General features: G+C 44.0%; 1 protein-coding gene across 1 annotated transcript in view; it reads left to right on the forward strand.

Moving 5' to 3' along the window:
- FOXO3 (forkhead box O3) overlaps positions 1-14,940 on the forward strand; it is a 142,147-nt gene that overhangs the window by 100,331 nt on the left and 26,876 nt on the right. Inside the window, exon 2 of the mRNA XM_019499901.2 lies at positions 10,287-11,725. Within this exon, the coding sequence (XP_019355446.2) occupies positions 10,287-11,690 (1,404 nt within the window). The 3' untranslated portion in view covers positions 11,691-11,725. The remainder of the gene's footprint in view (positions 1-10,286; positions 11,726-14,940) is intronic.

Genomic DNA, 14,940 nt, shown 5'->3' on the forward strand with positions numbered 1-14,940 from the left:
TTTGCACCCCAAGGCCTCATAACCTGCTGCTGTCACTGGTGGCAGGGGCTGTGGGCACCCACACTTCCCATACACAACCCACACCCCCTCACACACCACAACCACCCTCTCCCTCCACACATGCTACAACCCTCTCAGCCATCCTGCTCTCCACACATTCACAGCTCGCCCATAAACCCCATACCCACCCACACCCCACATATCCACACACACCCCTACCCTTACATGCTCCCCCACCCCACATACCCACACCCCCCAAACTCCATTCACACCCTCACACCTATGTACCCCCACAAAACCCACGCACACAACCCACACTCTCAACCACACCCCACATACACACATACCCACACACCCACAGCCCTCCACAAACCTATCCCCACCCACCCATACTCCCCACACTCCCCCTATAATATACAAGAATAAGACTTCACTTTAAGCTATTATACAATCACCTCTATGTACACTAAGCAAACACATGTAAATAAGGGCAAAATATTTTTTGAAATCAAATTAATGAATGTTGCAGTAGATGTTTGATTTTTAGAATATAATTAGTTGTTTTTCTGGTTCCAAGTTGGCAAACCTCCTTGCTGAAAGGGGCACTTCTGGGGGCAAGGGAAGGGACTTCTGGTGGCAAATGTCAGGGGTTAGGGGGTGGGACTTCTGGTCCCAGGATGGCAACCAGGGGGTGGGGCACCTGTCAAGGGGTGGGGCTACCCATGCAGCCCTTGACAGCTTGCCAAAACTGGGTAAGCGGCCCTCTAGCTGAACTAATTGTCTGCCCCTGGTCTCAAAGGTTCTTGGCTTTGTTGTAGTGTTATGTTTCATTTTCAGTTTGTTTCAGTTGTAGGTCTTTAGGTTTAATTCCATTTCTAAAAAATAGTAATGTGACTTTCATTGTCTTAGCAATTGTCTCTAATACCCTTTAAAAAGTGCATTGTTGTGCTTTGATATCATAGTTGTGCTTTGTAAGATTAATCTTTTAAAGCACATTTTTAGACTCATTGTTTAAAAGTAATATTGTGTTCTTGGAGTATTCAAATCATGGCAGAGAGCTTACAGAAGTGGATAGATAAGACTCATGTCATTGAGGAGCCACCCTTGGTGGCTCCTGATTGTTCTGGCTGTTTCTGAATTGCTAATATCTGGTTAACATGGAAGGAAAAATCCAGAATAGAGATATAAGAATGTGCATTGGAAACAGATTCTTTATTTTTATTATGGTTTTACGTACTAAAGCGTGTGTATGCGGGGGTGGGGGTATGTGTTTACACACCACACACACAGTCTTACAGTATTAACAGGATTTGATGGAAGTGCTCTGCCAAAAGAAGAAAAAACCCGCCGAGAGTTGCTTCCAATGTCCAATGTGTGCCGGAAGCCCAGGTTTGGCTGTGGGGAATGGAATGTTCTCTGTAGTCCTCCAAGAACAAAAACAGCTGGGAAACAGGCTACCGAGACAGCTTCTCACTTTGAAAAAATAAACAAACGCCACGCAGCCAGTGCTGTCTTTTTATGAAGTTCATTTCACTTTTCCACACACTCTGTCTGTTTTTTCAGGGTGAGAGGTTGTTTCTGCTTCCCCCCTCCCTCCTTCCCAACTTCTTTCTAGTCTGTCTCTAAAATTACATTATTTTGATGATCGACATTCACTTCAATCCTTCCACCCACCCTCGCACCCAGTGGAAAAAAGTAAACTGCGACCAGCATGCTCTCCCAGAAGCAAAACAAATGTTAGTTATTAGAGTCCTGTGGTCAGTGGATGACTGTCTGTGAAATAACTGGAAATTTTGCTCCTAACTGGAAGTGTGATGTGTTCAGCCAATTCCCAGACAGTATATATTTTCGACAAGGTTTGTTTTTTCGTTAGTGTAATAGTTTAAAACATCAATCTTTTTGTAAAGAGGCAAGCAGCAATTGTTAATTTACATTTAACAATGATAAATATATATTATAAATTATAAATGTTATATATATTTAACAATCCCACTTAATTTTTGAAAATAACCTCTTACTGTTTGGAAGTGCATGTACAGTGGAAAAGGCACTTGTAACTCACTCAAAACATGTCTTTATGAAATGTCATATATACGTATATGGCATTTCATAAAGCCATGTTTTGAGTGAGTTACCAAGTGCTTTTTCTACTGTACATGCACTTCCAAACAGTAAGAGGTTATTTTTAAAAATTAAGTGGGACAGAAAAACTTCCTAGAAATTTCGTGCATATTCATGGATTTGTTTGCTCTGCCCTATCAAACACCTCTATCGCAAGATGGCACAGTTGGAGATCCACAGTGTGGGGCAGACAAGGTCTGCAATTAATATTTTTCTGAGACTAACAGATTTCAGTGTGTAAATCTTCAGTTAATATTGCTCCACTCAGCCTTAATATTCCTCAGTGCTTTCTCTTTTACCTAAGAATTGGGAAAAGTTGCATTCAGGGGAGAAGGCTAATTGCAATAAAAGAGTTCTTTTGGCTCCTCTGCTAAAACTAAGGTCAGAATCACTTCTCCTTTGAGAAGTGAATAATAAGAGAGTTCCACAAAATAAATCTTTCAGTTTGGTTGGCTTTTTCCCTTCCTGTGGGTTTTTTTTTTTTGTTTTTTTTTCCTGCTGGCTCATATACCAGTAGTTGGGTCACCCAAGTGCCTGGGACTGGCAGAGATGTGTATGTGTCACTGCACTTTTTCTCTTTTCAGAATGTTGTTAGCTATGTATAATGATAGAGTGACCATAATATTTTTATGGAAATCTGGGACCCTGACCCTTTACCACCCACCCCCTGGCGGATCCATGCCCCAGGCAGGAGGAGTAGTGCCCAGCTCACTCCTTGCCTCCAGCTGCTGCTTAGGAGGAGCCAGGCTGAGCAGCGCAGGTGGTGTAGTGCCAATCTAGGACTTTTGTTTTCATTTTCACCAACCAGGTGGGCCACCGGGATGGCCTACAATATCCAGGATCGTCCTGGCTAAAACTGGGATGTATGGTCACCCTACATAATGAGCCTTTGCTCACTTTTGTGCCAGCTATGTTCTGTCTCTGCTGGCTCTTGAGTTTTTTGTTGTAATTCACACAGAAGTTGCCTTAATAAATTTACAGATAACATCAAAGATTGACCCTAGCAAATGAATCCATATCAAAAAGTTCAGTGTGTATAAGCAAGCATGTGCATTTCATGCAGACCCAGGGGTTCATGGTGATCTTTTTAACTTTAACCATTTAAGACAGTGTTACCCAATTCACCTAGCCTTCGTCTAGGGGCTGGTTTGTGAGCCAGATCTGGATGATGGAGCCATGTCATCTGGCCCATGGGCCTGGAATTTGGCAGTGGCAGCAGTAAATGCTGTGGTTCCTTGAGCCACACGGCCGCCACGCCACCCACCATCAAATATTCTGCCCCATAAACAGTCCCACCAGCCAGATGACAGCTCTGTGCTGTGGCTCCAGCTTGTGAGGTCCCTCTTTAATACTGCCACTGCTCTCCATGCCGCCATATTTCCAGAACCTTGGGAAGACCCATGGGCTCTGTGGGCTGGATCTAACCAGCAGGCTGTATTTTGGTGATCCCTGAGTTAGGTAAACTTCAGTACAAACAAAAATACATCATACTTGTCATGACCCAAAGGTCTGATTTTTTTTTGTGTGTGCTTCAGCACTAAGAATTATCCCCGTGGGTATACCGCTTCATTGCACGGAGGAGTTCTGCTGCGCAGAGAACCCGCGTGCAGGGAAGTGTTCCCGCCACTTTGCAGCGATCTTTGCAGGGTGCATTTCCTTTGCAGCACAGAAATGCACGGTGCAAAGGTTTCCCGCTCGTCGTATGCAAATTCGTGCCCCGCAATTGGCTAGTTCTAAATTATTCACACGTGGCGGCTAGCGATTGGCCTGCTAGCCGTATAAGAGACTTGAGCAGTTTCCGCCCAAGCCGAAGAGGACTCCGCATCCATCTCGTGGGGACTCTGGGTGTGTGCGGCAGGGTAATAGAAACCCTGTGTGTCGCTCAGAGGAGTTTGGCAGCCTGATCCACCGCCCACCTCTTCCCGTCTTCGAACGGAGCCTACTATAAGACATAACGACGAGTTTAATGCGCGCTTGTCCTGGACATCCGGAGTTTGTCTGCGTGGAGCCTAGTAACCTCCACGTGATTGTTCGTGTTCTGTCTGCGTGGAGCCTTGCAACCTCCACGTGTGTTCGTGTTTTTTGTTGTAACCGCAACTCAAGCAAGTTCTCAGCCTACACCACGACCATCTCAGTGTAAGTAAAATAATCTTAAAATCAACCGTTACGTGTCTGTGCCTAATTCTAGCTCGGTGCCCGCCCTCTCCGATCCGGCCTGCCCGGGCTGCTGGCCACAGCCCGCGTGCAGAACGACGTAAGCAACCCGGGGTCAGACCCGGCGCGCACAATACTTAACAAGAAACAGGAAATAAAAATACCACTTGTGTGCAATACAGTTGAGTTAAGGTTGAGAGAGAAAGCATGACTTCTTAAACTTCTCCTGTCTGAGTACTTGGATTCTCTGCTTCTATAATGTATTAACACCAATTACTACATAGCATTTCCCTGCTTTTCTGAAAAGAAAATAAAAGAAAGTGACAGGAAGGATGGGAAAGTTCTGTGGATATTTAAAGTACTTCATTCAGAGCAACACTGCAGACCTGGGAAGCTAAAAAAAGGGCAATTCATCGAGATTCTTATTCAATACATCCTTCAAAAATACTCACCAAAAGAAAACAAGATGTTCTAATACACTAGAGCAAAATTGGTAACTTTGGCAAAATTGGCAAAAAAGCGTTATTTTAAAAGCATTCTTTTCCCACTTGAACTGGTTGCATTTTCCCCACCCTCTTCTCCAGTCTCACTGAGGGAAACAAACATCTGGGACTTTTGTGTGTGTGCTTCATTGTATGAGGCACCAATTCTGATTAGGATATATGCACAGTGGGTGTTGAATTTTTCATGTTCACGTATTTCAAAGATGACTAGGTGGATTTTGCTCGTAAGTTAAAAAAAAAATATCAACGTCAAGCTGGGGCCAAGAACAGAAATACTCATCCAAGATGGTTTTGTTTGAGAAAATTAAGAGAAGGGGGAGTTATGTTGGAGGATGGTATTCTACCAACTAATGGTGTTCAGAAATAAGGCTGGCATTCTATATCCACATGCTAACGCAGATGCGGCAAACTGAAATTGCTTTCACCATTTCTTTGCTAAGGTATTAGATCTTAGGCTCTTATTAGATCTTATGCTGGGCCTTTATGCTAAGCTATTAGATCTATAAGAATATATGTCTTCCTGCAGATATTCCTGCTAAATTCCCATCACCCAAATTTGTACAGTAAAGCTCCTGCTTTAAAATATTTCAATAAAGTATACAGCAGATTATTAATCTTCCAAAACTAGCATTTATGGGCTAGTTAGATAGTGTTGCTTTTTGTCTCACTACCAAGTGCATCTATTCTTAAAATTAACTACTGCTTTAGATTCGTAGATGGGATTTTACAGTTTACCAATCTGTAAATGAAATAATGAATTAACTGCCATAAAATACTAGACTGACTACAGACCAGCATGTAACTTGGACTCGGCGTTCACCAGCTGCACCTCATCTTAGGCTTTTTTTTAAGCAGAGGCATTTAAGAGTTAAGTTACACAACTCGCTTTTTATTTTTAAAGTGAGTGGATTCCTTGTTGCGTTGTTGAGAATGATAAATTGATACCACATGTTGCTTCCAGACAAAAAAGTCTCTGTATTCCAGGGGAAGCACTTGCAGCTGGTGTCTGAGTTAATGGATGGGCTTCGCAAGGTAAACACAGTTTGGAAGGGTCTGAAACAAACCCAGGATAGGAGGGGCTGGGAAATTCTTGCATTTTTAAAGACTTAGGGGTCTGCCAGCTTCGCTTGACCCTGAAGGAACATTCAAATACTTTTTAATTGTGAGCTTTTATGAAAAAGAGAAATTAAGCATCTATGTCAAATCTAGTCCATAAGGTCTTAGTGGTGACAAAATGCACTACTGTGTCAACTGATCTGTCTGTTATCCTGTCCGAATGTTGAAAGAAATGGGTTATCAGGATATGATAGGCACATTTGTTCTCTTGAGCAGAATTTGGCTGATTCTTTCAAGGACAACTACTTAAAAAAAATGCCATGCAGTGGGTAAATCCTTGTCTACTGGACATGAAGTTCACTGCTCTGAAGTCTATAAAAAGTATTACCTCTATCAGTGATAATGATCTGTCCTCTGATTATTTGCCAGTAAACAGATGTATGCTGATGGACTGTTGTCTGGCATACAAGTGTTTGGTCCTTTTCACACACACGAGAGATTGTATAAGAAAGTTGAAGATGCAAATGTGCCAGGAAAGCAAGCAAGTATACGGTGAAGGATCCAGAAGAAAGGGATTGGCCTACTAACCCCTGCTCCTCTAACTCCCACAAGACAAATGTCAGGCCCCAAGCATTTCTTCCTACCCCTGTGGTCTACCTCCATCAGACTTCTCCTGCCAGGAGTGGTCTGTGATAGGTCTTTTCCAGGATTCTTTACCCATATGCTACCGCAAGTCACATTTGCACGTGTTCCCCAATACCAAGTTACAAAAGCACCATTGTCATAGCTTTAAAGCTCCTCATTGTATTTAGGCATGGACAAATTTGTTACATGTCTTAATGGCCTAATTCTACCCCTAGTCAAGTCAAAGGCAAAACTCCCACTGATTCAAATACGAGCAGGTTCCTTTTGTATTTTTGTGTTTTCTTGAGTTTTTATTTTTCCTTTGTGGTTTGTCACAGTAGTAGTATGCATCTTTAATGAAGATTCTGGTGGGTGAATATTTTCCAGACTTTTTAACATTTTAATCTAGTTATACAACTACATAAACCAGGTCTCAAATGGGGTTGTTTCTGCTTAGTTTACAGTCTGATATTCCAGTCCTGGCAGCCTATTGTGTGAATAGTCAGTCCTGTTGTATGTCAGTGGCAAGATAGGGCTTTAGTTGACTTGGATAGATACAATAGATGTGACAGTGCTTCCAGCACTGGGAAGCAAATACATTATTGGGGAAGTTAATATGGGCAGGTTACACAAAAGCATTGTATTTTAAGGAAATACTTGATGGGAGAGTGTGAATTGGGGAGAAAGAACTCTGATAGCCAGTAAATGTGCTAAAAGAAAACACTCTTTTACAGAAATCGGTGAAGAAAGACTTTAGCTGGTGGGCAAAGGGCATTTTGTGTAACAGAAGATGGACACAAACTTTTCTATAAGCACCCATTTTTATTAAAAATGATTGTTATATCCTTTCATTACATGTAATACAAGATTCTGATTGGAAGATTACCACTCACTTCCGTGCACAGAGCACCTTGTCCTAGAAGATGCTAGGCCTGTCAACTCTGTGAAGTCAGCACAAGTTGAGGCACTGAGCTCTTCGGATTTTTAGGGGAAATATCTATGATAAGGTTATAGCTGGCAAGAAATAAGTCTTTCTGCCAACAGATGACAGGTTGCTTTTGTATTGAAAATCGTTGGCTGTTGCCATTTTGGACAATTTATTTTTGTGTTTTAAGGTATACAGTCTGCCATTCTTTTATCAATGCCAGTTTTTCTTTGTTGGTTTCTGTAAGAAGACTGTATTCTTTTGCATAAATATTTGCTAGCTTTGCATGTATAGATTGTGTGCCTAGTCTTAGTTGTCTTCTTATTGCAGTGGCTTGTAATGATGCATAGTTTTTTCTTTTACTGTGTACAGCTAGACTTGGTCAAGCAAATGGACCCATGTCATAAATGTTCTTCTGTGCAAAGCACCACTGAGGTCAACATGGCATGAGCATAAGAGCTCACCCACCTATGTCCAATTTAGGATCAGAACCTCCAGTAGGACATTTTTGTCCCATTTAAAAAATTCAAATAACTTATTTAAAAGGTCTGTGAGGGTGACCCCAGGGTTTATGGGATGTGGTTAATACCAGTTAAAACAGATTCTTGCCAGACTCAAAATATGACTAGAAGCTGATTAATTTAATAATAAAAATTAATTCCTGACTAGCCTGAGGAACTGTTACACTGAGAATCAAACGAAATTATCTTGTTTTTTTAGTATTGTTCTTTGACAGTATTGGAGTTAATAACAGAGACACTGACACAAATTTCACTGTAGTATCATTGTAAAGTCTTGTTTGCAATGCTGTGCAGGGTTTGTTTGTTTTTCAAGGCTGTTCCGAGATGTAATTGAATTTAATTTTTTTCTTTTCATTAGAAGACAGTAAAGAATGTGTCTGGGGCCCATGCGTGCAAAGAAGTTAGGGGTGTTGTTCATTACTGAACCTGACCAAAACCACAGCACTGGAAAAAAAAAAAAGATTTATGCTTAAAGGAACAGAGAAAAAAAATCAGCTGGGCTGTATTTCTTCACACACCCAGCATGTCTTCAGTTCATTTACGTCAAACATCCTTCTATGCTAATGGCATGAATGCCAAGATGTTTATGAATAATTGTTGGTTGCGAGCGTTCCTTGTCCATTTGAAACTGGAATCCCTTAAGCACTTAGTAAATGGAAAACACTCATTGGGCTTGTTTGATTACACTGAAATCCTGTTGACTTTCTGTTTTTAAAACATACTGGTGGAACACATGTATTTGTATCTTCCACATAGATACAGCTGACATTTGCCAGTATTTTAGGGGAAAAAAAACTTCTGTGACTTTTTAAACTTGTTCCTATTTAACATACAGCATTAGTACAACTGTATTGCCAAGATAATATGGCATAGCTCCAAAATTCTTTAGTTTACAGATAGAAACAAAAAGCCTAGAAAACCTTTTGCAGACAAATGCTTCTTCTTAGTCCTTTTTTTTTCAGCTGTAGGTCAAGCCCAGATCTCAGTCTCATTTACACTGGTGTGAATTTAGAGCAGTTTTACAAATGTTACCAGGGACTGGTTGTTTTCTGTCCATCTTAGATTTTTTTTGTACGGGCATTGATCACCATAGCATGAGTTCACAAAGTTTTTTGAGAACACGTGCACCTTGTCCATTGGCGCATAGTCAGAGTTCTGTTTTTCATTCCCTGTGGACAGTTATCTTTGGCATCTGACTAGATTTTGACTTTACTTGACTTTTTAAGGGGACAGTCCTGCTGTTCTAATGATTTTATAGTGGATGAATTCCCAACAATTTAAGGAGATCAGAAAGATGTTGTGGGTGTCGAAGCAACAGAGCAGGTACAGTGCAGACATAATTCAGATGCCACCAATAGAATGAAACAGTACACTCCACCTCCAGGGTGCAGCTTATGTGGGAGGACCAGGGGTAGCAATTGCCATCTGCACAGAAGTCTAATAAGGCATATATAATGTTGCATTGCAGTGAAGAATACAGAAGCTCTCACATATGCTGCAGTGAAAGGCCCAGCCTTTTGACTTGTTTTAGTTAAGTGGTTGCAGTCCTTATTTCAAGGAAGTTGGGACAGGAGTTAGGTCTCTGCTGCATATAGATTAAATGAGCAGTAAGTGGCCAATATCCCCCACCACACATACATCCTTCCCCCTTCCCCTTCCCGCAGCAGGGAGGGCAGAGAAGTGGCATGCAGTGGAGGAACAACTGGAGGTTTGCTGCTGTGATGAGGGACATGTCAGCCCTCTTTTTTGCTGCCAGTAGGCATAGTGAGCCACCAAAAAAACACTAGTTGTCAGTGGCAAAAAGCAGACATCTCCCCCGTTACAGCAGTGAACTCCCATCCAATACTCCACTACACATTGCAGCTACTTCCCTGCCTTCCTTGCTTCTGGAGCCAGAGATAGAGCAGGGAAGGTGCAGAGTATGTGTGCGCACATATGGAGAAATGGGATATGTGAGGGTGAATCACTCCTCAGCTCCATTCTGGTGTCCCTTTCCTCCTTGGGCAGTACCTGGGACTTGTGCCCTACTTATCCATCCGTTTTTACACTACTGGCCTCCAGGGTGTTTTATTTGGTCAACAGGAGGAAAAAGTGCCAGTCCACCAGCCGTCAGTGGCTGGGGCTTGGGGTTCTGTGTTTTTGTTTTTCTTCTTGCAGTTGAATGATTTAAGGGGAGCTTCCTACCACATTTGAGAGCTAAAATCTGGGCAGTTTGCCAGTTCAAAGCTAAAATCTGGGCCTGACCAGTTCAAAGCATTGGAGTGGCTCAGGGTTTTTATCTGTTCCTTGGGCTTCATTTACTGTTGGTTTTGCATGATGGAGAGTAGACTAGCAGAGGGTATGGTGCCTGTCTTGACCACTTGTTTCATTCTTTTTCCACAGAACTCAATCCGGCATAACCTATCACTTCATAGTCGATTCATCAGGGTGCAGAATGAAGGAACCGGGAAAAGCTCTTGGTGGATGATCAACCCAGATGGTGGGAAAGGAGGGAAGGCCCCAAGGAGACGTGCTGTTTCCATGGACAATAGCAACAAGTACACTAAGAGCAGGGGGCGAGCAGCTAAGAAGAAGGCAACCCAACAAGCCGCACAAGAATTGAGTGATGACAGCCCTTCTCAGCTTTCCAAGTGGCCAGGGAGCCCAACATCCCGTAGCAGCGATGAGTTGGATGCCTGGACAGATTTTCGATCTCGTACAAATTCAAATGCCAGTACAATAAGTGGCCGCTTGTCACCCATATTGGCAAGTACTGAACTGGATGATGTTCAGGATGATGATGCTCCACTTTCCCCAATGCTGTACAATAGTCCATCAAGCTTGTCCCCATCAGTAAATAAGCCGTGTACAGTTGAGTTGCCTCGGCTAACCGATATGGCAGGCACAATGAACTTAAACGATGGACTGACGGATAATCTCATGGATGATCTTTTGGACAATATAACGCTCCCCTCTTCCCAGCAGTCACCTTCTGGGGGGCTGATGCAAAGAAGCTCCAGTTTTCCATATGGCTCCAAAGGTTCGGGTCTTGGTTCTCCATCCAGTAGTTTCAACAATGCTGTGTTTGGACCATCCTCTCTGAATTCCCTCCGCCAGTCTCCCATGCAAACTATACAAGAGAACAAGCAAGCTACCTTTTCCTCCATTTCTCATTACAACAACCAGACGCTTCAGGACCTGCTGGCATCTGATTCGCCTAGTCACAGTGATGTCATGATGACGCAGTCAGATCCGCTCATGTCACAAGCCAGCACTGCTGTGTCTGCCCAAAACTCACGCAGGAATATAATGCTTCGTAATGACCCAATGATGTCATTTGCTGCTCAGTCCAACCAGGGAAGTTTGGTCAGTCAAAACCTGCTCCACCACCAGCATCCATCTCCGAATTCTCCTCTTAGTGGCAGCCGTGCCTTGTCGAATTCAGTCAGTAACATGGGCTTAAATGACACGAACAGCTTGGGGTCAGCCAAACACCAGCAGCAGTCACCTGTCAATCAGTCTATGCAAACACTTTCTGATTCACTCTCAGGCTCTTCTTTGTATTCTGCTGGTGTGAACCTTCCAGTCATGGGACATGATAAATTCCCAAGTGATTTGGACCTGGATATTTTCAATGGGAGCTTGGAATGTGACATGGAGTCCATTATCCGCAGTGAGCTCATGGATGCAGATGGGTTGGATTTTAATTTTGATTCCCTCATCTCAGCTCAGAACGTTGTCACTCTAAATGTGGGGAACTTCACTGGTGCTAAACAGGCTTCATCACAGAGTTGGGTGCCTGGCTGAAGGACTGCTGGGAACAGAGGAAATGGGCAAAGCAGGTCAGTACCTTGTATAGAAGTAAAATACTAATCTCTTACTTTTTATTGGCAGTCATGCTGAGAAGTTGATAGTTCATATGCATTAATAATGTTAGTATGCTCTGTGGTGAACTTGGAACCAATTTCTATTTCACCTATTAGGTATCTAAGAGGACTTAGTTGCCTAAATGCAACTCTTTTCCACCCTGTTCAAGTCCTGAAAATCCATTAATGCATCTACTTTTATAATGAGTAATCATACCATTAAGATTTAGTCACAAAAAAAGTTGCAAGGAGGAAGACGCACCCACCTTATATATTCAATGTTTTTCAGGAACTCATGGTGGAATACCATCACACTTAAGATTGCACCTAGGTACCAAAGCTCATATTCCATGACCTCTGTCATTACAGTCCAATCCTGTAGTCTTTCCCGCACATGTCTTCTTTTAACGTCATTAGGAGTTCCCTACAGAACATCAGCAGGCTTGGTCTGTCACATAATTTATTTTTAGCTATTACCCTCTTCACGACTTTTTGACCTTTCTAGTTTTGCGGATTTCTCAGCACTACTTTTTTATAAGGAGGGTGAGATCTGTATTTGTAAATCTTGCTCCTGGCATCTGTGATCCTTCTTACTCCCCCATATTGTTTGGGTTTTCATCGTGGCCCATCCATCCAGCTTCTGACATATCCATATTCACTGGACCATAGCATGTGTTCTCCCAAATGGCCCTATTTCATAGATTCATAGATGTTAGGGTCGGAAGGGACCTCAATAGATCATCGAGTCCAACCCCCTGCATAAGCAGGAAAGAGTGCTGGGTCTAGATGACCCCAGCTAGATACTCATCTAACCTCCTCTTGAAGACCCCCAGGGTAGGGGAGAGCACCACCTCCCTTGGGAGCCCGTTCCAGACCTTGGCCACTCTAACTGTGAAGAAGTTCTTCCTAATGTCAAATCTAAATCTGCTCTCTGCTAGCTTGTGGCCATTATTTCTTGTAACCCCCGGGGCCGCCTTGGTGAATAAATACTCACCAATTCCCTTCTGTGCCCCCATGATGAACTTATAGGCAGCCACAAGGTCGCCTCTCAACCTTCTCTTGCGGAGGCTGAAAAGGTCCAGGTTCTCTAGTCTCTCCTCGTAGAGCTTGGTCTGCAGGCCCTTAACCATACGAGTGGCCCTTCTCTGGACCCTCTCCAGGTTATCCGCATCCTTCTTGAAGTGTGGCACCCAGAATTGCACGCAGTACTCCAACTGCGGTCTGACCAGCGCCCGATAGAGGGGAAGTATCACCTCCTTGGACCTATTCGTCATGCATCTGCTGATGCACGATAAAGTGCCATTGGCTTTTTTGATGGCTTCGTCACACTGCCGACTCATGTTCATCTTGGAGTCCACTAGGACTCCAAATCCCTTTCCACTTCCGTGCCACCCAGCAGGTCATTCCCTAGGCTGTAGGTGTGCTGGACATTTTTCCTCCCTAGGTGCAGCACTTTGCATTTCTCCTTGTTGAACTGCATTCTGTTGTTTTCTGCCTACTTATCCAACCTGTCCAGGTCTGCCTGCAGCTGTTCCCTGCCCTCCGGCGTGTCCACTTCTCCCCATAGCTTTGTGTCATCTGCAAACTTGGACAGAGTACATTTCACTCCCTCGTCCAAGTCACTGATGAAGACATTAAAGAGTATCGGTCCAAGAACCGAGCCCTGCGGGACCCCACTGCCCACACCCTTCCAGGTCGAAACCGACCCATCCACCCCGACTCTCTGGGTGCGACCCTCCACCCAATTCGCCACCCACCAGACTGTGTAGTCATCCAAGTCACAGCCTCTTAACTTGTTCACCAGTATGGGGTGGGATACCGTATCGAAGGCCTTCCTGAAGTCTAAGTATATGACATCCACCCCTCCTCCTGTGTCCAGGCATTTCGTAACCTGGTCATAAAAAGAGACTAGACTGGTCAGGCACGATCTGCCTGCCACAAACCCGTGCTGGTTTCCCCTCAGCATAATTTGTCCTGCCGGGCTCTCACAAATGTGAGCCTTGATAATTTTTTCAAAGACTTTGCCTAGGATGGAGGTGAGACTGACTGGCCTATAGTTGCCCGGGTCCTCCTTCCTCCCCTTCTTGAAAATGGGGACCACATTGGCCCTTTTCCAGTCCTCCGGGACTTGGCCCATGTGCCATGAGCTTTCAAATATTCCCGCCAGTGGCTCTGCAGTGATGTCAGCCAGTGCCTTCAGCACCCTCGGATGGAGCTCATCCGGGCCTGCCGTCTTAAAGGCATCCAGTTCTTCCAAGTGACTCTGCACCATCTCAGGGTCTACGCATGGTAGTCTGGCGCCTTGCTGCTGCCTCTCTACAACGCCAGTGAGAGGCTTGTCATGCCCCTCTCTTAGGAACACTGAGGCAAAGAACTCGTTGAGGAGTTCAGCCTTGTCCCCCCTGTCCGTCACTAATTGTTTCTGCCCATTTAGCAGGGGTCGTATTCCTCCCTGGGCCTTCCTTTTACTCCCTATATATCTAAAAAACAATTTCTTGTTGTCTTTTACTTGGGTTGCCATCCTCAGCTCCATAGTAGCTTTGGCCCGTCTAACTGCCTCCCTACAAGCATGAGCAGAGGAGGTATATTCATCTTCGGTGATCTCTCCCTTTTTCCACTTTTTATGTGCTCCCCTTTTGGCCCTTAGGCTGCCCTGGATTTCTCTGGTCAGCCAGGGAAGCCTCCTGGCCCCTTTCCCTCTTTTGCCTCACTCGGGGATCGTCTTGCTTTGTGCCCGAAGGATCGTTTCCTTAAGGCACAGCCACCCTTCTTGGGCTCCCATTACTTCAAAACTCCTACTCTACAGTGCGTCCTTGACTAATCACCTGAGTTCATTGAGATCAGCTTTCCTAAAGTCTAGCACTTTCACCCTACTAGTTACCTTACCCACTTGACATCTTATGGTGAATTCTATTATTAGGTGATCACTGTCCCACAGATGGCTACCGATCTGGAGGTCCCCTACCATGTCATCCCCCGTTGCCAATACCAGATCCAGTATGGCATTCCCCCTAGTGGGACCGTGTACCTCCTGTGTCAGGTGGAGGTCCTGTACACAGGTTAGAAACCTGCGTGAGCGGTGGGACTTTGCTGTCTGTGACTCCCAGCAGATGTCCGGGTAGTTTAGGTCCCCCTTTTTAATTTATTATTAGAAGAGGATTGGTAATCCATAGTTTCATAGTAGTTTCATA

This window comes from Alligator mississippiensis, chromosome 1 (assembly GCF_030867095.1).
Source record: "Alligator mississippiensis isolate rAllMis1 chromosome 1, rAllMis1, whole genome shotgun sequence".
Taxonomy (NCBI): Eukaryota; Metazoa; Chordata; order Crocodylia; family Alligatoridae; genus Alligator; species Alligator mississippiensis.